Source organism: Cheilinus undulatus, linkage group 13 (assembly GCF_018320785.1).
Source record: "Cheilinus undulatus linkage group 13, ASM1832078v1, whole genome shotgun sequence".
Classification (NCBI taxonomy): domain Eukaryota; kingdom Metazoa; phylum Chordata; class Actinopteri; order Labriformes; family Labridae; genus Cheilinus; species Cheilinus undulatus.
The window spans coordinates 44,779,539-44,804,134 of NC_054877.1; the positions used below are offsets into that span (position 1 = coordinate 44,779,539).

Below are 24,596 nucleotides of genomic sequence, written 5' to 3' on the forward strand. Positions count from 1 at the left end.
AAAAGGAAGAGAAAAAGAGAGACAGCGGTGGCAGAGGGGAGAGGGATTGAGGCTAACAGAAACCTCAGCTCCTTCACTTTAAAGAGGAGGTGTGTTTGAGAGGGAGAAAGACGAACGAGGAGCAGCAAAAAAGGAGAGATCAAACAGACTGGTGTTAGTGTGGCAGGAGCAGCAGCCCTTCACCCACAAGCAGCCGTCTCCACCGTCATTCATCCACCACCAGGTCCACAGTAGAGCCTCATAATAAGAAGACAAAGACGGTGCTGGGAAGCACCTTAATTTACTGAAGATAACCCATGCATGCACTGGAGGAAGATGCAACAGATTTAGAACAATTATGATTTAAAGAAGAGGAAATAAAGTACAGTTGCATTTCTGCAACAGTTAAATTAATGCATTAAGCATCAACAGAACACAAGAATGTATGCACGTTTCCTGATATTGCTGAGTAAAACATTAAAAGACCTAGCACAAAAAGTAGGGAAAATTGTTTTTGGTATATCTTTGTTGTAACAATACTTCTCTTCAATAAATCTTATACCATTGGAAAGCCTGTTTATTTCCATTTTAAATGGTGCTTCATTAGTAAGGAACATGCGTTTGTGGGATGAGCAGCAGAGCTTAGTATGTGGGTTGCACCCATGGAAAATATGAGAGACCTGAACATGGCTGTCCATCGACGGTTCCCATCCAGCAATGACTGAGCTTGAGAGGATCTGCAAAGAAGAATGGCAGAAAAATTCCCCAATCCAGGTGTGCAGAGCTTGTTGCTTCAAAAAAGAAAACATTGATTTAAACTTCTGTAGCAGCAGGCTGCAAAATAACAAAACTGAAAGAGGTGGTGCGGTCTTTGCTTGCTTTGTCTTATTGTTACAACCTATGCTGTTAGCATAGGTTGTAACAACAAAACACCTGGTATTTGACATGGATTCACAAGGCCGGATGTTCCTGCAGAGGTATGAAATGGTTTAATTAGTAGTACACAGATGTGGGTATATTGTATAAAAGTCTGAGAGTTTTAGTTTAAATATTCAGGATGTTACAGGAGCTGAAGTATTACTCCTCTGCATCATCAGTGACACAATTTAATCAAACGGGCGTTGGAAAGGTTGAAATCAGAAATGATATTTAGAAAATAACTCAAAAAATGGTTACAAAATTATACCTAAAACCCTTTCATGCCTAAATATCAGCAACTTTAAGCTTAACCAGAGGGTTAAAATGAATATTTACATTTTTGTCAGTTCTGCAGCTGAAGGTTCACAAAGTTGGAAAAGAGCTGGAAGAAAACAAAAAACATATTAGCAGACTTGAATTCATATCTATATAAAATATTTTCCATTTGAAAGTATTGTTTGCTAAAATACAAGTTAACGTTTTAAAATTAAACCTCAGAGTTAATTCATCTCCATCATTCATAGCATCTTAAATTTCACTGTCTTAAAAAAAAACAATATAAAATATACACCATGTGGACAAAAGTATTTGGCCACACCTGTTAGTTACTGAATTCAGGTGTTTCAATCAGACCTGTTACCACAGGTGTATAAAATCATCACCTAGCCATGCAGTCTCCATTTGCAAACATTTGTGATACTAAATGGGGAAAAGCAAATGACATGAGTGGGGTGATGGTGTGTAAAAGTCTGTAACACTGCTGATTCTAGAGCAGAAGAACTTCCACTGGCACTAACCTCCTAAGAATCTGTATGCACATGTGGACATTCTGGCTGTCCTACAACATGGTAATAATTTCTACTATTAGAATTTTTGACATAATTGTCTGGAATATCCATTGAAGTAATTCACTTTAAATACTGAGAGACTTTGAATTTTTTTTAGAACTCATGGATATTTTGGTAATATATCTTTGAAAGTTTCAAGAATATATTCATATCTTTTGTATTTCTGTGAGGGTTTGATAGGCATTTTTGCAGTGTAATTTTGAGTAATTTCATGGGAATTTTTTTTAGTAATTTTATCTGTTCTTTTTTTGGGGGGGGGGGCTTTCAATGTTTGGAATTTTTCTGGCATTTTTGTGTATATTTGGGAAATGTGGGTCTTTTTTTCAAATATTGGTTAAAGTGATGATAAAACATGGCAAAATTGGGTAAAAAGTGGCAAGACAAAGTCAGAAACGGTTAACAATTGCCATAAGGGGCCAAAGAATTGGATAATAGCGGCAAAACGTGTTGGAAGAGTCAAAGAGATAGCAAAAATGGGTAACAAGTGGACAAAGGGGTTAAATGTTGTAAAAAGGTGGTTAAAATGTTTAAAAGTGGTTAAAAAATGGGCAAAATTAGGCAAAAAGTAGCCAAACAAAGGCAAAGTGAGTGAAAGTTAGCAAGAAGGTGGCAAAAATGGGTTGAAAGTGTCAAAAAGTGACAAAATAGGTTACAAGTGGCAGAAAAGTGGCAAAAAAGGGTTAAAGTTGCTAAAATGTGTTCAAAAAGTGATGAAAAAATTGTCAAAAAAATGTCCAAATAATAGCAAAAGTAGGCAAAAACTGTTAAAAAGGTAGCAAAAATGGGTTAAATGTGGTAAAAAGTTCCCAAAAAGTTCAAGAGTACCTTGATGCAGACAAGATGGCCGACATACATCCAATCCATACCAGAAGTCTCAGTTGGAAGTCCATACGTCTAAGGTTAGGCTTAGGCATCAAAACCCAAGTGGTTAGGTTCAGGGTAAGGCGGTGGGGGAGGTGATATATTTGAGATCCAGCACCAGGGGTTAGGCTTAGGCGCTGACAGCTGAGTCCAACAAAAAGAAAAAACGTATGCTCGGGACTTCCGGCATGGATTGGATGTTTAGCGAGGTCCATGTCGGCCATCTTGACTGCAGTTGGGTCCCTCTCAAAGAGTTGCGAAAAATGGGTCAAAAGTAGTTTTAAAAAGTTGCAAAATTGCAAAAAAGCAGCAAAAATTGTTTAAGTGACAAAATTGGTGGCAAAATGGGTAGAAAAATTGGTTAACTTGGTTAAAAGTAGCATGAATTGATAATTCGAGGCTTGACAAATGAGGTAACTGTTAGCCAGGATGCTAGCACCAATGCTACTGATCCAACACACATACTCATCAATAAATCACAGCTGGGGAGGGTCCATTCTCTGGGTTTTTTCAGGGGTCCAGTCAGATCCCCAAGGCACACTAGTGTGCCTTGACACACCATCTGAGAACCACTGCTCTACAGAATGAACGGGCACACATTCCCTCAGAAACACTCTAAATTCTTGTGGAAATCTTTCCAAGAGGCTGTTATGGCTGCAAAAAGGGGGTCAACTCCATATTAAAGTACATGCATTTGAAGACAATGTCATCACAGTCCCTGTTGGTGTAATGGGCAGGTGGCTGAATACTTTTGTCCATATAGTTCTAACACAGAAAAACTTTCTTCAAGTCAATGCCACTTGTAGTTTATAGCATTTTTATGCCAGATTTAGAATTAGATGAGTGTTGGGATCTGAAAAGATAAAGAAAAAAAGGATGGAGTCAGATTTTCATGCACTCAAAAAAGGAAAAATGAAATAGAAAAACTCCAAATTTAAGTTTAAAAGGGGGCTAAAGCCAACTGTATTTCAGCATTTTTCTGAACCTGTCAACATTTTTTCTTGAACCTTCTTCTCTTCTCGTACCTGCTGGCTCTCACAGTCTTCCTTGTGAAACAGAATATTTTCACTCTCTGGTTTTGCTATTTTTTAACTGAAGACTCTGAATTCTTCTCCCACCAGTGCACATAGAGGATGGACGGAATAATAAATACATAAATAAACTTTACAGCCCCTTTCCTGGCCTCCCTCGGCATCAGAGGGATGCACTGCAGCGCAGCAGCGCAGGGGAATGAGGAGAGAAGAGGATTTCCCTTGTAAAACACAAATGTGAGGCGAGGGAAAGACGCCCCCCTCCTCCTCCTCCTCCTCCTCCTTCCCTCTCTCCACCACACTTCTCCTACCGGTGATGTCAGGGCGGGCTGGGGCTCCCTGATAAAAAAAAAAAAAAACAAAAAAAAAAACCTTTGGACTGGAGAGAATGAGAGAGAGAGGGAGAGAGAGAGAGAGAGAGATGGAGGAGTGAATGGAGGAGGATATTACTACTACTGCATGGACCGGTGCAGAGGAGTCACTCTGTGAAGCGCACACAGACGCACAACAAAACCAAGAGGAGCTGACGCGCAGACGGACTACAGCCTTCTCTCTGAATTTAGAGGAAAGCTCCAGAGATTTGCACTTTGCACTGCCTCTGAGGAGTCTTTTTCTTTACTCTGATTCACCTTGCAGCCATATTTTTTTGCAAAAAGGACGCACTAAAAGATGCCACAATGGTCAGGTAAAAGCAAAGGAGAGGCTTTGTGCAAAGTCATGGAGTGAAATAATCTATTTTTGCCAGATTTATAATGCAAATAAAAGCTTTTAGTTCTAAAAGCAAACAATCCAAGTTTCATCAAAATCAGTTAAACTTGATCACAAGTCTGGTTGCTTTTAAAAAAAATCACCAGCAGACAGGAATCTGGACGTTTTTTTAATTGCAGAGGCTGCAGATATCTTGCAGACAGTGCAGGCTGCATGAATGAGTGGGAGGCAAAGCGCAACATGCAGGAGTTTGGAGACCAGATGATTTAACGACTTTTAGAAATAAATAAATCACTGCAAATACACCAAGAACCTCAGAGTAAGTCAACTTTGAATGTGATATTTGCTGGTTTTGAGTGCACTGGTAGTTTTTAGGTTATCTGACTGATCTGTTTGGCAAGAGGGATTTTACGCGCGCAGATAAATGTTAAAGCTGCTGCTCTGGACTCCAGATTTATTTTTAAAGAGCTGAACTGTCGCCCCCATTCATCTTAGAAAAATAAAACTGCTCCAAATCACCCTCCCCAAGCAGGGAAAATGTTGCTGATTAGACTACTGCCTATCTTCCTCGTCCTCTTCACAAACACGTGGCTGCTCAGCCCGGTCAGCTCTGACTCACTTACCCTGGACAAGCGCGCCATGGCCAGGCGAGCAGACTCGGAGCTCTCCAGGCTGACAGGTGAACCCTGCACCGTCTCTGGAGTCTGGAGGTCCCGGCGACAACCCCGCTCCCTCCTCTCCTCGTCCCAACACCGCCCTCCAGCGGCGCGTCCGAGGACGCACACGACCCGGGGAGAGCTGCGCACTGTAAAGAGCGCGTCTGCGGTTTGTGGAGGAGGGTGCGGGTTTGACACCGGGGCGCAGGATCAAGGTGGCAGGGGGAACACGGAGGATGTGGTGGCAGGATATGATAATTCACACGGAAGAGCGCAGGGGAAAAGCTCCACGACTGACAGGGGAGACTCGGATTATGCCGCGCATCAGCCAGGGGAGTCCGTGCGTAAAGACGCTGGAGAGTCCCGCGGCTCCAGGATGACCCGCAGCCTCGACTCTACGTTCCCGTACGAGGAAGAGGGAAACTCCAGCCGGCAGAAAGTTCTCCCGGACAGCTCCACGGACTCCAGGGGCCTCCAGGTCCTCTATAAGCTGCAACAGGGGGATGTAGCCCCCCAGTCCTCCACGGGGAGCCCGGTGGACGCTACGGAGGACTACTTCGGTGAAGTGGAGGAGGTGGGTCAGCCGACGAGCCTGCCCTTGGGCAGCTCCTCTACGTGGGGGCGCCCCGTGCCTCGCGTGCCCCCTTCTTGGATGACCGCCCTGTACTTCAGCGGGCGCCGGGAGCAGCTGAAGTTGAAGTCCACCGCTGGGGTGGAGCTGCCGAGGGCCAAATTCAGTCTGGAGCTGTGGGTGAAGCCTGAAGGAGGGCAGAGCAACCCGGCCGTCATAGCAGGTGAGTGAAACTGATCATAGAGGATCCTGATCCGGCTCTGCCGCCTCTCTGACTCTCTCTCCTCTCCTCTGCTCAGAGTTCACTGCTGTTTGTTGTAGATCGTTTCTGACAGCTTTATGTTGTAACCTCAGCATCATCTGGGTTTGCCCTGCTGACCAGGGGCGGAATGAGACTCGATGAGACTCCATCCAGGGCCCCCGGTCCACATAAACCAGACTAAATTAACACTTGAAAGGCCAGAATCCCAAACCTACTCAGACCATGAGCGGTCGCTTTGACTGCTAGATCATTAACTGGATACCTGAAAAAAACAGAAACACATTTCCTCTGGTAGGACAGGGATGTCAGACTCAATCACAGCAGGGGCTGAATTCTGGATTTGGGTCTAAGCTGAGGGCCAAACAGGGTCAAAATATACCATAAACTGTCAACCTCATCTTCAGCGCTAAAAAATTAAAGGGAAAGAAACGTAACATTGATGATAAATGATTTTGAGATTTAGAAAAGTCAGCAGTTAAAATCATGATCTTCGACAGTTAAAGTACCAAAAAAGTCAAAAGCATGAGTTTTAAAGCTCTAAAGATGAGATACAACATTCAAATTTTGGATTGAAAAGGCCAATATTCGGGATTGAAAGTTTAATTTAGGGGGTTGTAATCAAAAGATATGGGAAAAAATTCAAAATCAACAGTTTAAAAGGTCAAAATATGAGAAAAAAATCAAAATCAAGAGTTTAAAAGGTCAAAATATGAGAAAAAAAATCAAAATCAAGAGTTGTAAAAGTCAAAATATAAGATAAAATCCAAATAATGAGTTCTCAATGTCAAAATATGAAATAGAATTAAAAATATTGAGTTATAAAGTCCAAAGATCAACAAAAAATGTTAGAATTTAAATAGAAAAGGTAAATATTTGTGATTGAAATTCAGCGTTGGGAGTTGAAATTGTCAAAATGTAAGATGAAATTCTATTTCGTGAGTTTAAAACGTCAAAATATGACATAAAAATTAAAATCGGGAATATAATGGTCAAAATATGAGATCAAATTCAAAATCAAGAGTTTGAAAAGTGAAAATATGAGATAAAAATTCGAAATCAAGAGTTTGAAAAGGGAAAATATGAGATAAAACTCAAAATCAAGAGTTTGAAAAGTGAAAATATGAGATAAAACTCAAAATCAAAAGTTTTAAAGGTGAAAATATGAGATAAAAGTCCAAATCAAGTGTTTAAAAGGAGAAAATATGTGATAAAATTCAAAATCAAGAGTTTTAAAAGCGAAAATATGAGATAAAATTCAAAATTAAGTGTTTGAAAGGTGAAAAATATGAAATAAAATTCAAAATCAAGAGTTAAAAAGGAGAAAATATGAGATAAAATTCAAATAATGAGTTCTCAATGTCAAAATATGAAATAGAATTAAAAATATAGAGTTATGAAGGTCCAAAGATGAACTACAAATGTTAGATTTTAAATAGAAAAGGTGAGTATTTGGGATTAAAATTCAAAGTTAGGACCTCAGTGGGTAGCATTCAGTAGTCTCCTGTTGATCAGGCGGTGTTCTCTTGAAGTTACTGGCAGTTGTCGTTAGCTTTTAAGCTAGCCAGGAGCTGTAGGTGAGACTGAGGTCTTCTTTTCACCTTTTTGGGGTTTTTCTTGATGGAAATTTCCCGTTCTTTCTCTCAGAGGTGTCCTGGACCATCCGTCTTCTTTGTTTTTACAGGTTTCAACATATATTGTCAACTTAATTGTGAAATAACTCTACATGTCCAAGATATAACTTAAAGAGCATCCTTCTTGTTGCCAACTGCTCTGGTTGCCCGGCAACAAACTTCCTTCCTTTAAGACTTTGTTTAAGATGCGGTTTCACCAATGACTGATTAAATAAATGACATACAGGAAAGCCAATCAGCACGCTTAAACTGAAACAGTTTGGGCCAGTAGGAGCCACTTCCAGAGCAGCCCATCGCTTAGCCATTGGCTAAAGTCAAGACTAGTCTCTTCTCACGTAATTGAATGGGAACTGGATGGTAATCAACCGTTAACACTTTCCCAGAGCGGCTGACTCTGAAACTTTTCAAGATTGCTGTGAATGGTGTCTAAATAACAATGAAACAATTATGTTATATATATATATATATATATATATATATATAAACATATATAGATATATATATATATATATATATATATATATATATAGATATATATATATATATATATATATATATATAGGTATATATATATATATATATATATAAATAGGCATGATACAAAAATCCAAGATGGCAGAGTTCATGGAGGGGACCATCCCAATGCATATATAGAAAGGCTTATTCAAAGTCGATAAAAATAAAATAATTTCATTTGTCCAAACACTAATTTAAAGAGGCTTACTTATAAATTAACCTGACATGCTAGATGGACTGTCTCTTCATTTTGTTACAGTTGAGCTTTGTTTGACCTGCAAAATTCAGCAATGTTTTTTTCAGATGTGTTGCTGCTATAATTAGAAATGAGCTAATAGTTTTTCATGAAGTGGTAAAAGGTCCATGATGTGGGCCCATGTTGGGTTTTCGTATAGTATAAACTTGTTGCAACAATATTTTTGCAGGCACACATTTGTGAGAACTAGCCAAGTGCATCTAGAGCTGTTTTCAGTGTGTTGCAAATATGGCTGTTATGATGTGTGAATTATAGTTCAATGTTTGCGGTAGTGAAGATCTGTGTTTGAGTCTGAATGATGAAGTTCATCCAGAGTTCATCAGGTTCACTCTGCTGTGTTTTTACTGCAGACAGAGACCCACCATGGATATCAGGAGACACTGTGATCTGTATGCTTGGTGATAGGACACATCAGTAAATTACTGATCTAGATTATTTATCAAACTGAATCCACTAACATTCTCTGCATCTCCTAGACTGCCAGAATGTATGATTTATTCATGTAATTGCAAACACATGTTTGGGTTTTGGAGCATTTAGTGGGCAAAACAGGAAATATTAAGGCACGATGTTTCCAGAGATCGTGATGGATGTGCTCTAATCTGAAGCACTCGTGACAGTTTCCAGTTAAATAACTTCCTATGAGGACATCAGGTGGGTTAATCAGGTAGATTCTGAGAAGAGCTAAAGTCAGAGTGATACATCAGTCAGTATTAACTCATGGCAGATGCTGAAATTTTGACTCTAAGCAACAAATTAAGTAGCACTGAAAGGTCACTTTGGTTTGAGGTAGTGAGGAGGATTCTTTTTAGTGATCTGGATTGTCCGACTCTGTTCAGCAATTAAAAACTGCCTTTCAGGTCTTTATTTGGCAAATGTTGGAAGCAAATGCTCATCAAACATACAATGCACAGTACATACGATGTAAAAAACATAGTTTTCATACAGCTACATGTTCTTAAAGGACTGCAAATGTCCCTTATTTCTATCACATACACTTTAGTTTTCCAGCTAGCTACAGTCATCTACAGGCCTCTGTTTCACAATACAAATTTAGCGGGGAAGAAACATTGTGTTTTTCGTTGTATTTGTCAAAACCCGTGGCAGCTACAGTGGGTCTGATAGATGTGTTACCTTTCTAAAGACACCTTGTTGGGGCCCGAGCACCGACCCTATTGAAACTGAAGGAATTATTATTAGTTTGGCAAATAAATCTGGAGACTTTAAAGGGGACATATTTTGCCATTTTAAGACAAGTTTATATTTGTCTCAGAGGTCCTCAAAACATGCCTGTGAAGTTTGTTGCTAAAAAAAGTATTGAATTTTTGCATGTAATTAGCTGTCTGACTCCGCCCCTGACCACGCACCTCGCAGGAAATGGATATGGCTCTCCTGATGTTACAGACACTTTTATCCAAAGTTAAGGACATGACTGTTATTGAACCATCAATCTCCCAGACCGTAGTCGGCAGGGTTACCCACTGTAAGTCTTCCTTTAAATACTGTCTGTGCTGTATAAGGGTCCAAAATGACACAAAAATCCTGTGATTGTCATTGGATTTAAGCATTCATAAGAGCTGGAAAGTAAAGTGCGACAGCACCACTTATCAGACAATGTCAGCTGCCACTGTCCTCAGCTCTTTTTGCCCTCTTTACTGGTCATGTGACAAAATGTGCTTAAGTAATGACAGCCTAACGTCACACTGAAGTGTTATCAGCTGCAGGAGTATTGGCATGGTTATATGAGTTTAAATATGAGTACCTCACTGCAGAATTAGCCTTCTGGTTTTGATGCACCACTGATTTATTCAGAAAGGGTTTCCTTTTTATCCCAGTGCCTTTTTGTAAAGACATCAAACACACTCTAAACAGATAGGTAGGCAGTAAACAAGTGATTATATATACGTAACTTTTACTGTATAATCATCTTTAGTAATCTGTCACAAAAAAGAAGCAGTTTACAGACTCACACTTCATATACTGTAAACAGGTGATAAACCCTGTAAATATTCCTCTCCTCATATTAGCTCCTCTGATTCCACTGCTCCTGACACATCCATGTTCTGATTCCTCCATTTAACCAGGCTGCTCTTATGAAAACGAACATCCAGCAAGGCCTTTTCCACCGAGGCAGCATCAAGAATGTGAGATTTGAAAAGCTGCACATTTGACAGAACAACACGTACATCAAACAAATTGAAGAGGATAAAAGCGCTCTGGTGCAGCACCACGGCTGTCCAGATAGCGAGGGAGACCACAAACTGTTACGTCCACTCACATTTACTCTGATCAAAGATCCCACTCCATTACCCAACTTTTTTTTTTTCCCCCTCATTGCTTCCTTATGTGAAGGCGGCATTTTGTGGCATGGGCCCTTCTCTTTGTAGTGTCCTGAAGGAATCTGACAAAAACAGTGAAAAACAAACTCCTATTGTTTCTGCTAGACATGACATTGACCCTGCTTTGACTTCCAATGGTCAGCAGTGATCTTATAAATCTGTTTGTTTGTGGATTTTGATTGTTGTTGTTTTTTGATTTAGGCTGCAGGAATTTTAGAGTCAAAAGAATGCTTATCGTTTAAAAATGTAATAATCCATGGTGGAAATGGGCTTAATAAGGCCTCAGTGGTGATCTCAAGGCTGGCTTTGATTTCAGTTAAGACTATGTGACAGTTTTAGAAGTTTCACCATTTAATCTTCTCTTGGAAATCCAAATTATTCCAGGTAGTAACAACACAGGTTACCATATCGAATGTCTTTATCTTTATGTGTGATTTAAGTTGAAGCACAGCACACCTACTTGACGGTATTTTCTGTATGCAGGAGGTGTGTTGCTTTATATACTGCTAAAAAACAAATGTAGGCACAGTGCATAAAGGCAGGCGGTGCCACTGTCTGGCATCCTAACACACTGCCTGCACAGGCTATGGAGCCACAGATTACTCAGCCTATCACATTTCTTTACCAAAGAAAAATGCTAGGTAGTGCTGCCCACTGTGTCTGCCAAGTGGGCTAAACCAAAGTAATGTAGCCTTCTTTAGGAGCAATAATCATACACATCCAAACAGGATTAATGAGTTGAACAACAGCGAAAAACTGCTGACAAACACAGGCGATAAAAATGACAGCATCTGGGATGCAGGTGGCCTAGTAGTTTAGGGCGTGCCCAATGTTGGCCCGGGTTCGAATCTGGTCTGTGGCACTTTCCCGCATGTCTCTCCCTAGCTCTCTCATCCCTGTTTCTGATTGTGTCCACTATGTGCCTATGTCAGTAGATGCTTAGAAGCATCCCCACAGCATGATGCTGCCACCACCGTGCCTCACAGTGGAGATGATGTTCTTGTGATGATTTGTTAGTGTTTGCTGTCCACTAAACATCTTGTCTGATGGTCAGAAAGTATCATTTTGGTCTCATTAGACCAAAAACTGTCTTTCACTTGACTGTAGAATCTTCCACTTGCATTGAAACTCTTGACCAGATTTAATCAGAGTCATCTTCACTTGGCCAACAGTTGTGTGCAGAGTCTCTCCCATCTCAGCTGCTGAAGCTTGTTACTCCTTCAGAGTAGTCATAGGTGTCTTGGTGGCCTCTCTCACTAGTCTCCTTCTTGCACGCTTACTCAGTTTGTGAGGACAGCCTGATCTAGGCAGATTTATGCGCCATATTCCTGCGTTTCTTGATGATGGATTTAACTGAACTCTGGAGGATGTTCAGTGTTTGTATCCATCCCCTAACTTATACTTTTCAATAACCTTTTCTCTGAGCTGCTTGATGTGTTCTTTTGACTTCATGGTGTAATGGTAGCCAGGAATTTACTGCACTCAGGTGATCCCCATTTCACTAACTGTGAGACTACTAGCAACAACTGGCTGGACCTCTGGTGAATTAGGTCAGCCACTTTTAAGTGGGGGTGAGTATTTGTGCAGTCACTTATTTTACATTACATATTTTTGTTTGATTGACGTTAAGTTATAGAAATCTATTTCTTATTTCTACTTTGCCATTTAAGAGATTTTTAAAAAAAATTTTGTCACAAAAGCAAAATTATTTTGACCATGATTAGAAAATCAATAAATGGGTTTGAATACTTATAGGCTCTGTAGATAGTGTCCCTGTGCATTAGAAAGGTGCTGACTTAACAAAAAATTACAGTTTGAATTAGTATGTCAGTTTTTCTGCCGTTTCCAGGTGATGTAAACATGTATCGTCTTGAAAAAAGGAATAAAGCGTGCTATACAATAAATGAAAATTTAAATTGATAAATGATAATGATTCAAAGTAGGGCTGATTTTGGAAAATAATCTAATTGCGATTTTTTTCCCCCTAATATTGCAATTGCAATTTGATATGTGATTATTCCTTAACTTTCTAATTAGAGCCCGACCGACATGGGATTTTGGGGCCGATGCCGATACCGATATTGGGGGCTAAAAAAAGCTGATAACCGATATATTGGCCGATAATGAAATAAGAACATTGATAAACACAGGATATATGCTAATTTAACAGTTGCATTTATCTTTGTTTATTTCACAAATTTGCAACTTGGACAATGTTAAAATGCTGTATAATAGTTTTTTATTAAATAATGGTGGGCATGTGAATTAACAGTTGCATTTATCTTTATTTCATAAAGATGCAACTTAAACGACTGAAAACGCTGTAGTGCCAAGCCTGCACGTGGCGCTGTATTGCTGCCACAGAAATGCACTAAAAGAGAAAAGGAAGTTTACAGAAAACTGACATAAACTTTCTTCTAGTTGCCCTTTTGGTTGTTCTCCACGTTGGATTTAAGAACATATGGTGTATGCATTTCGCAGTGGTGGTGAAGGAGCATCAGATTTTGCTGTAAAAGCCATAACAAGCTCAGTAGCTTCCGCAGCACAAACACAACCCTGTAGTCCACCATGTTTGTTTTGGTCGGACCCGCGCAGGCGTTGTAGGAGAGCTACATTGCGTGTGACGTTCGTTTCAAGAAAGATGCGGATAGCCATCCACACGGAGAAGAAACGGTAGTTGTTTACAGATTTATGCACTCTGGGACCCGGTTTCAAAAAGTATCATTTACAGTCACCTGAAAAGCCGTTTCCGTGTGAATGAAACGCCGATCCGACAAAAAACTTTTGTGTGCGTTCCTGGATTTGTCTCCATGTGGACGAGGCCTGAGTGGGGAGAGAGAGCTGCTTGTGTGTGAGGGGGAAGGACCAGGCACTCAGGCTGAGTTCAGCAGGGACACACAGGAGCAGAGTGACAAAATCCCCGCGCAGCAAAAAAGTGAATATATCGGCTACATATTGGCCAATGTTGATTAATCTGTGATACGCTATAATCGGCCTGCCGATCAATCGGTCGGGCTCTATTTCTAATATTCCTAAGCAAAGGCTGAACAATGCTTTAAAAGTATCTAAATCAAAAGATTTTGACTCGTATTGCAAATTGGGTATGAATTACTGTTTGAGGGGTTTTTATATTTAATTTAAAAAAAGTACAAAAATGATTAAAGTAGAATTTTTTGTTGACTATTCTAAAAAAATGGCACCTGAATGATTGGATGATATGTCATGCATAACATTTCTGCTGCTGCTGCTGCTGCTGCTGCAAAAATGTTTAAAACTGGTATTTTGACACAAATTTCAGGTCAAAGAAATGTTGCACCTTTTGCAATTTGAAAATTGCAGCAGGCCAAATTGCGATTCTGTCTAATTCTCAATTAATTCACCAGCCCTAATTCAAAGTCACATGCCATGTTTAATAGCTATATCTGAGTCATAGTTTAACATGGTTTAGCATTACATGATATAAAAACTGCATAAAACACAGAGCAGCAGATTATATACAAACATTAGTGTCATCAAAAAAACTTTATGAAGCTTTTGTGATATAAAGCTATCTTGGTCTGCTTTTACTGTGCAAAATTGGTTAAAAAAAAAAATCTTTACAACATAAGGAGCTTATGGAATCACTTTTATAATCACATTACATGACTCAGTCCGCTGTGTGTGGCTGAGAATCCCTTATAACATAAAGTCCATGTTTCCCATGAACCTTTACTGTTTCCTGTTGCAGACTGAATGTTGTCACTTTTTTGGCAGCAGTTTTGCATCGTGACCATCTGTTATTGCACAGAAATCTTAGCTCAATTCAAGTCTGATTCAAAAACATGCCCCCCACCAGTCCTGTGCCATTAAATGGTGCACCTACAGCAGAGGTAACATGCTAAAGCAATCCAACAGGAAGTGACCTCACTATGATGATTTGTTCTGAATTAACAGGATGCCTCTTTCATCAGAATTTATGTTTGTGATTTATTGTGTGTGTCTGTGCATTACTGATTATCTGTATATTTATGCTTGCTTACATTCTGTGTAGTGTAAATTTCCTTTTGGCCTCCTCACGGCTGCTCTCTTTAAATGCTTCAGCATGAAACTGGCTCACCTCCTCAGGGATATTTTTGCTACAATTGCCCACTTTAACACTTGTGTGTACATATGCATGTAAGTATACACACATGCACTCGGAGATATAGCGCTGAGGAGGGTGAAGGGGTTCCCTGACCTGTCGATGTCCCAGCGTGAGACATCTGGGGAGCAGATGTGGATGTGTGTGTCCGTTGCAACAGCAGATGGAAACATCAGGGCCCTGCCTTGGCTGAGTGAAATACCCCCGTCCTCCTTCCCCTCTCTGTTCTCTCCTGCTGTCCTGGTTCTGTCTATTCTCTCCGTCTCTGTCTTACTCGCTGTAGCCGTGTTTCTGTGACTCTCTCATGCATTGTGTGAGGAACCACCCTTGGTTCCCAACTGGTGGGTCGGGTTCCAAAAGGTGGGTCGCAAAGCAATTTCCAGTGGGTTGCGGATGTGTGCCTGGAGGAAAATATGTGGTGAAAAGCTCTGTAATTTGCTTTCATTTTGAAGGACATGTCTCCATCTCTTTGCTCCGCCAGATCTTTTGTTTTATCTTGAGTCCAAACTCTCCCATGTTTCATTAGAAACATCTGGTAATTATTGGACAATTCAAGAAATTTGGGTTGTAATTTGCTCTTAAGAAGGCAGTGGTGGATGTGGACATTGGACCAGTAGAGAAGAAGACAAAGCATTAGCATGAATTAATAATCCATTTGGATACCAAGTTTAGTCCGTGCATTCACTCTCGGCTTTAACGAGACATCTTCAGTGATGACCTGATATCAGAACAACAGACTATCCAAACAACAGCCCACACACCATTTGACTTGGTAGGACATGCTAGGAATGAATGTGAACAAATTAGCCACAATCCAAGAAGTAAGCATCTTTAACAGCTTTTCTCCCTCATGTTGCCATAAACATGATGTTTAAAGACACAGTGATGTACAATTTAGCAAAAAAAAAAATCTTGTGGAGTAATGGTTAGATCAGTGTTACTCAAGAACCAAATTCTTGAAAAATACCTTTGCATGAGCCACAATCTTAGTGGTGAGAAGTGGTGAAAAAGTGTTGAAAAAATGGACTAAAGTGGCAATAAAAATAAGTTAAAGCGGCAAAAATGTGGCATAAAAATGTGTGAAAAATGGGCAAAATAGGCATTAAATGGCAAAAATGGGTGAGAAATGACAACAAAATTAATTAAGGGTGGCAAAAAAAAGAACAAAAAGGTGGCAAAAATGTGTGAAAAGTGACTGGCATGGGCAAAAAGCAGCAACGAGTGACAAAAAATGGGGAAAAAGTGGCATTTGATGGCAAAAAGCAGCTTAAATGGGCAAATAAAGGGGAAAATTGCAAAAAAAAAGAATAAAGGTGAAAATAACTGGTGAAAAGTGACAACGGGAGGAAAAGTGGTAAAAATGGGTGAGAAATTACAAAAAAATGAGTTACAGGTTGCTAAAAAAGTGACAAAAATGTCTGAAAAGTGACTAACATGGGCAAAAAGCAGCAAAGAGTGACACAAATGGGGATAAAGTGGCATTTAATGGCAAAAGGCAGCTTAAATGAGAGAAAAAGTGGCAAAACAAATTGCAAGAAGGGGGACAAATTGTGCACAGAAAAAATAAAAAGATAAAAGAGTCAAAGACTAGTGAAAAGGAACAAAATGGGATAAAAGTGCCAAAAAGTGGTGAAAAGAAGTAGCAGAAACAGTCTAAAAGCAGCAAAACATGGATAAAAGTGGCAAAAGAATGGAAAACAGGAGCAAAAAACTGCAAATAAGGGCAAAGTGATTAATGTGACTGGGATGGAGCATTTCTGAGGTCAAAGTTTCCTTTTATTAAGGTTTTCTGTGGGAGTTATATTTGAAATTGATACATAAAAGAGCCACAAATCACCACAAAAGAGCCACATGTGGCTTAAGTGGCTAATGCCACATATCACTGGGTTAGGTTGAAATTGCAATTTAATTCAAGTTGGAGGGTGATAAGAAGTTTTCATGTGTCATATGCAGATGAATTGGTTCTCAGAGCTGGCTCTTTTTGCCAATAACAGGAACCAGTTGCTATTTGAGGGCTGGTTTCTTTTTACATGAATATCATCACAAAAATGTTTGATATTTATTTCAATATCAAATATTTGATAAAAAATACGACATGAATTCATTGTCCTTTCATACAGAAAAGTGGGCTGATTTTTTAGGTATTTTAGCAGAGATCATTATAAATCAGGTTTCTGCTCAGACAACAGACTTCAGACTGCAAGAAGGTTCGACGCTCAAGTCTGCTGGAGCCCCATCTTATGTTACACAAAGTCCTTGTCACAGTTGAGACTTAAAGGGGACATATTATGCTAAAATCACGTTTTCAGGCTTTTCTAACAAAAATATGTGCCTCTGGCCCGTCCACAATCCCCTCAAGTACCAGAAAAATCAATTCCCTTCCACCCTCTCTTTCTCCACCTTTTCAGGAAATGTGTGCTGAAACAAGCCGTTTTCAGATTTTACCCTTATGATGTCATATGGGGCCCCGCCCCCAGGTTTGGTTGGCCCTCCCCACTTGGAAGAAATTTCCACCCTCATCTCCTGATCCTCCTGCCAGCTACCAGCTGAGACGCTGGATAGCTCAGTGGGTTACCCTGTTGACTTTGATCATGTAGATTTATGGTTTGAATCCCAGTCAGGTCCTTAACTTTGGATAACAGTGACGGTAACATTATGACATCAGGAGAGCCACATCCATTTCCTGAGAGGGGTGTGGTCAGGGGCGGAGTCAGACAGCTAATTACCAATTAAAGACAGAAACAGCTCATTCTGAGCAGGGCTAAAATAGAGGGGTTATTAGACTTGCAAAAATCCAATACTAGAGTGTTTTTCTCAGCAACGAACTTCACAGGCATGTTTTGAGGACCTCTGAGAACAATATAAACTTGTCTTAAAAGGGTAAAATATGTCCCCTTTAAACACATAGGTCTGTAGTAACAGTCACTGTATCATCATCTCTTCACACACATTTTTTCGACCTTAAAGCTGTTGCTATAAGGCATGTAACAATCCATGGATGTACAACGGCGTGGAAAAGTATTTGCCCCTTTTTTGAGTCCCCTTTTCTTTTTGAATATTTATCGCAATTAAATATTTCGGATCATCAAACCAAATTTAATATCCCACCAGATTTGTCGAATCAAGAAATCCCTTAAATAGAAGCTGTCAGACAAAGTGAAGTAGGCTACAAGATCTCAGAAAGAAACGCATCATGCCACCATCCAAAGAAATGAGAAACAAAGTGATTGAAATCTATCAGTCTGGAAAAGGTAATAAAGACATTTCCAAGGCTTTGGAACTCCGTTGTTGATTTATCTTAAGTTGAATAGAGGCTAGTTTCACCAAAAAGACCCCTTTTTTTCTAGAAAGCTGAGAAAAATGCATTTTTGTGAAACAGAGTCTGCCAAGCAAAACAGTGATTTGAATGTTATAAGTTTGCCTTCGATGACATAAATGACATCTGAAAATTGTATTACAAATTTTCTATAGATTTGGTGTCTTTTATTTTATTGTAAAATAAATAACAATGCTCCCAGTCACTGTCATGCCATTCACACTCTGGAATTGGACGGCCTCCACTGGACCCCCCTATACGCCCACGTCCTCTCCTGCTTGTCGTTGTATGCATCCAGCTGGCGAGAGGCTGCCTTATTTCTCTGACGCACGGGGGGAGACCTCGTGTCATTCTTTAGCCTCTTTGCTGGCCGAGGCAGATCAATAAAAGCGCCGTCCCTAGATTCACTGTTGTTAAGTTCAGTGTCAGTTTCAGTGAGTAAGCGATCTCTCAGGCAAAAGTTTAAAGTTTCTTCCAGGGTCTAAGTTAGAACTTTTAGCTTAGATTACCTCCGTAACGATCGCTCTGCTCTTTGACCCCAGGGTCTCCACCTCTGATGTTTGATCTACCATCACTTACGACTGTAGTGTTCCAACTACGTATCCCAGAAGCCACAAAATTACTCACAGGGAGCGTGAGAGCGCCCCCTTGTGCTAGCCGCCGAAAAAACACTTTGACGTATATATACGTCAATGGCACTCAATGAGTTAAGGTCAGAGTTCAAGATTCAACCATAAAAAAGACACTGGGCAAAATAGCATAATGGGATAGTTCCAAGGCCAAAACCACAGCTGACAAAAAACAACACAAAGGCTCGTCTCACATTTGCCAAGAAACATCCTGATCATCCCCAAGACTTTTGGATATTCTGTGGACTGACGAGACAAAAGTTGAACTTTCTGGAAGGTGTTCCCGTTACATCTGGAGTAAAAAATAACACAGCATTTGATTAAAAGAACATCATACCAACAGTCAAACACGGTGAGGTCTGGGGCTGCTTTGGGGCTTCAGGACCTCGACCACTTGCTGTGATTGATGGAAAAATGAATTCTGATGTCTACCAGAAAATCCTGAAGGCCAACGTCCGGCCATCAGTTCATGACCTCAAGCTCAAGCGCTCTTAGGTTATGCAGCAGGACAACGACCTGAAACATATCAGCAAATCCACCTCTGAATGGCTCAAAAAAATGGGCAGTTCATGCTGGAAAACCAAATACGGCTGAATTAAAACAATTCTGCAAACAAGAGTGGGCCAAATTCCTCCACAGCGATGAGAAACACTCATCACCAGTTTTCACAAACGTTTGATATCAGTTATTGCTGCCAAGGGTGGAACAACCAGTTATTTAGTTCAGGGGGCGATTATTTTTCACACAGGGCCAGATAAGTTTGCATTTTTTTTCCCTTAATAAATAAAATCATCATTTAGAAACTGCATTTGTCATGTTACAGTTCTTGATTTGTGTTTCTGAATTTCTGTTCTGTATTTTTCATGGTTCTGATTTTAATTTGAATTTAGTTTTCCATAAGTTTTTTGCTAGTTTGTACTTTCAGTAATTACACAGTGTTTCATGTCTAGTTGAACTCCCTGTGTTTGTATGTGTTTCCTTGCTGTCCTCCTAGTGTCTCTTATATTTTGGACATATTCCCTGTCCAGTGCTCTTGTTTATTGTGAAGTTTCCTGTTTTATTTTGTAGTTTCATTCCCTTGTGTGTGTTTCCAGTTCTCTATCTGTCTGAGTTTCCCTCCACTGTGATTACCCTCACGAGTTTCACCTGGGTCTCGTTAGTCACACCTGTCTCTCTGTCTGCATTCACTCCCTGTGTATTTAGGTTCTGTGTTTCTCCCTGTCTTTTGTCTGTTCATTGTTTGTTGTGGTGTTGCTACCTGTGTCAGTCTGATTTTCTAGTCCTCCTCGTGTTTCCAAAGACTTCACTTACCGGGTTTGTTATAGTTTTTGGACTGAAGTAAGTTTTGTTAGTTTTTCCTCAGAATTTTGTTAATTAAATCTTTTTTTCTGTCTGCACTTGGGTCCACATTTGACATCACATCATTACTTTGTGAGATAATAAAACTGGTTTGATGATTTGAAACATTTAAGTGTGATAAATATGTAAAAACAATCAGGAATCAGAAAGGGACACTTAACCCGGGTTACCACTTAAAACAGTGAGCGTATGACATCGCTTTCTGCTTTCCTGCTTCTACTGTGCTGCTTTGTTCTGTTTCTAATGCTGATACAGCGAGGGCTGCATTGTTGACTTTTTTGTCTTCTTTAACTGTATGAAATGTTTGCATTAAATCGTCTAATATCGATTGAAGGCTCCTACACTGACACATGATGAAATTACATTGTGGCAGATTTTGTGACATCTGAATCCTTAAAAAACAGGTTATTTACACCCCTACTTGTTAATAGGGGTGTAAATCACCAGTTTTGTCCTGACATGATATGATATCAATATTTTGGACTACGATACTTTCTGATATCACAAAATCTGCTACGATATGATTTAGAGTCTATTCCATATAGGAGCCTGTATGATCGATATCAGGTGATTTTATGCAAAAAAGTTCAGTTACAAAAAATAATTTCTGGAATTAAATTATTGACAGGTCACTGTATTCAATGAAAATATCTCTTTACCAAAAACAACAAGGAGCTGATTACCTTTAAAATAGGAACATAACTTTTGCAGAGGTGTCAAGTAACTAAGTACAAATACTTCGTTACCTTACTTCAGTAGAAATTTTGGGTATCTATACTTAACTGGAATTATTATTTTGCAGCCTACTTTTTACTTCTGCTCCTTACATTTTCAAGCAATTATCTGTGCTTTCTACTCCTCAATTCAGCTTGTTTTCATTCCGGCTCGTTCAAAAAAAAAAAAAAAAAAAACACAAATAAAAAAACCAAAAACCTATCCAGATAAATCGTGTCATCTGGATAGAGTAAATTTGATTGGGGTTGGATGAGAAGTATAAGCCTAATTCCATTTCGAAACCCTATTGGTTTGTACGCAAACCATTCTACCTGAGCAATGAATGTGTATACTTTTGAAAACTCTGCACATTTGTGTTAAAACGTATTGATTTAAAACAGCAAACATTTTCAGTACCAAACATTTTATTTCTTCATATCCCCAGATCACACTAAAGCACCTATATGGACTTTTACTGCAACACTTTATAATAATAATCAAAATGTTTGGCCTGGGTTCTCATTTTAGATATTTTTCTTAAACTTATTTCAACAAAAATATCTGCTCTATTTCAGCCCTTCATGCTTTACACAGGGGCCTATTAATGTGGCAGATAGCTCATTTTTGTAATTAATTCTGATTGGATCATCAATCAACCAATCGATATATCGATATGCATCGTTGAATCATTACACCTCTACTTTTAACCCACGGTGGTGGCATGAACTCAACAAATGCATCGGCTTGCTGAAGCCTTCTCCTTCTTCCACAAGACAAACTTTAAACCACCTGTCACCACTTCTGCTGTTAGCAGGGTATAGTCTTCATCTCTCTGGTGTTATCACAACTGATGTATGCTAATTGATGCTGATAGGTTAATGTTCGAGGAAAGGAAGTAGAATCATCAATGCTAGTACATTTACATACTTTCCAGTGGCCTTTTGTAGTTGCTGTTTTCGTCCCTGCAGTGGAATATACCTGTTTTTGTCTCCAGTTGTCTCTCAACGTAACATATTTAACCTTTCCACTTTTCCGTAGGTGTGTTTGACAGCTGTTCCCATTCACTGAGTGAGAAGGGCTGGTCGGTAGGAATCCGCACCTCGGAACCTGGTGTCATCAAAGATGCACGGTTCTACTTTACACTTCGAACGGACCGAGCCACCAAGTCCACCACCATCTACAGCCACCAGCGGTACCGAGCCAACGCCTGGATTCACCTGATGGCCGTGTACAGCGGCCGCAGCATGACCCTGTACGTTGATGGAGCTAAGGTGTGTGGTTTCAGCGCATGACAGAGCTTCAGATCAAAGTTTTATCCTCTCCAGTTTCAACATGTTGAAATACAATGAAAGTCTGACAAAGCAATCCCAAACCAAGGTCCAATACCTACAGTGATTCTAGTATTTTAACCAAATCTACCTCTCTTTTCCAAGGTCAATAATGGCCTTAAATGTCTAAACCTTTTAGTTGGAAATAACTTAGCTCAACTGTCAACAGTGACATCAACTGGCCAGCTCATGAAGTCTCTGTGATGTGGCTGACGGATATTAAAATCTGATGAGTGGTCCTTGAGTTGGATTGTTTTCTCAAACTTTTATTTATTCTTTCCAGACTTAAGAATGACCTTTATGCCTAAAAGGTTCTTTTCTTCTTTGTCGGTCAGCCATGTTTGTGGTCAGCACGTTACATGGTTGGTTGTAGCACTGAGAACAGGGCCATACTGATCTCCCATTGGGCCATCCTTGGACTTGGAATAGTCAGGGTTTTGGCAGGCAGATTTGGTGTCTGAATATAAAAAAATCATGAGTAATCCACCACAGGGTTGTTATAAAACCAAAGTATTAACTTTGATATGGAAATCAGACAGTGATACCAGTTTAATGCCACAGCAATGAAGATAAGCGGTACATGATTTCCCATGTACCAACCCTAGTAGTCCATCCATCCATCATCTATATCGCTTATCCCATTCGGGGTCGCGGGGGTGCTGGAGCCTATCCCAGCTGTCATTGGGCAAGAGGTGGGGTGCATCTAGATTGACAAAAATGGCAATCACACATGGCGATATTCACACATGCCAATCTAGGTGGAAAACACTCGGAAATGTGTGCTAACTACTATCAAACCACCAATAAAAAGAAGACCCTGATTATGGACGAGGAGAGAAGGCCTGGCTCACAATCTCCACTTCAGTTCATCCCAAAGTGCTCAGGAGGGTTGAAGTCAGGGCCCTGAGTGGGTCAGTCATAACCTGATACGCCAGATGGATTTGTTTCACACATCCATCTCGAAAACCTCTCATACATAGCGTTTGGGAAAGAGCAGAGCCTTTGACAAAAAACTCGGAGGGTGATTGGATCGACGTTCTGTCTGTCACAACAGAAGACGTGATGTAGCCGCTACTGAGGAGTAAATTCCATAGAGAACTGCATAACGCGAACCATGGCGACTATAGACATGTCAGTACATGATTTTTGTCATTTTTTAAAAGAAAATAACTTACTGCTGTTCTCTGTTCTTCTTTTAACAAAGAAATGTCAACAAGTTCAAGTAAAACTGGCTCTTTAGCAGCATCCACGCTAATGCTTTCCACCATAAATGCATCAGCCTCTTGCTGCTGCTTGTTTATGTCACGACTCTGCCGTGCCTGAAAGTACTGCCCCTCGTCGCTGATTGGTCCTGTCACTTTCTACCGGGCCCAAACGGTTCAGGCGGGAGCTTTGCAAGATGGATTTGTCAGTGAAACGGGCGTATCCATCTGCTTTGCAAGGTTAGGTCAGTCAAGTTCTTCCACATTGATCTCATCAAACCATGTCTTTATAGTCCTTGCTTTGTGCACTGGGGCACAGTCATGTTGGAATAGAAAAGGGCCTTCCCCAAACTTTTGCCACAAAGTTGGAAGCACAGCATTGTCCAAATGTCTTGGTACGCTGAAGCATTAAGATTGGCCTTCACGTGAGATAAGAGGCCTGGCCCAAACTTTTACGAACCATGAACCTTAGCAGCGGTTATAATAATAATAAAAATGCTAAAAATAATAACTTTATTTGTGTAGTACTTTTAAAAACAAGGGCTTGCAAATCACTTTGACATGTGCAGAGAAATACTGGAGAACAAAGCAACAGAACCCAAACAAAAAAGACAACCGGACAAAAGACACCCCGTAACAACAGAACCCAGGTAGCTCAAGAAGCTGCACGAAAAACTTGACTGAGATAATAAGTCAACAACTTCATTAAGACATCAAGAACCCAGACGTCATGAGATGCCATGCAAATGTTGACCCCGCTCTGTGGTTTTACGGTCTTCTGCTTCATGGTGGAGTTGCTGTTGTTCCTAAATTCTTCCACTTTCTCATAATGTCACTTACAGTTGACTGTGGAATATCCAGCAGGGATGAAATATCACAAAGGTGCAAAGCTGGCATTCATCACCGTACCATTCTTAAACTCACTGAACTCTACACCTGTGGCAATGAGTCTGATTGAAACACCTGAATACAATAATTAGCAGGTGTGGCCAAATGCTTTTTCCCAATTTAGTGTACGAGACCCACAAACTTTTTCTCCCTTTCCCAAAACTTCTCAGCTGTTTTTAAAAAGCCTACGGATGTGAAGACAGAGAGGGTCGAAGACATTACTGATGCTGAGCTTGTTGTACATGAGTCACAATTTTGCACAAGTAACCTCTGCACTGGCTATTTGCAAACTAAACCATCAAAACAGGGTACCAAGGTGGGCTATCAAATTCCTGATGAATATCTTTGGTAGTGTCTTTGCAGCAGTATTTGCAGAAGCAGTCTTGTGTCTTGAGGACTTTATATAGAATTCTCTTTACATTGGATCAGCTATCATTCAATACTTCTATAGCATACTTAAATGG

General features: G+C 40.0%; 1 protein-coding gene across 1 annotated transcript in view; it reads left to right on the forward strand.

Moving 5' to 3' along the window:
* Positions 1–4,101: 4,101 nt before the first annotated feature.
* The window catches only part of pappa2 (pappalysin 2), a 146,652-nt gene continuing 126,157 nt past the window's right edge, over positions 4,102–24,596 (forward strand). The window contains exons 1-2 of the mRNA XM_041803688.1: positions 4,102–5,795; positions 21,753–21,985. Coding sequence (XP_041659622.1) covers positions 4,883–5,795; positions 21,753–21,985 — 1,146 coding nt within the window. The 5' untranslated portion in view covers positions 4,102–4,882. The remainder of the gene's footprint in view (positions 5,796–21,752; positions 21,986–24,596) is intronic.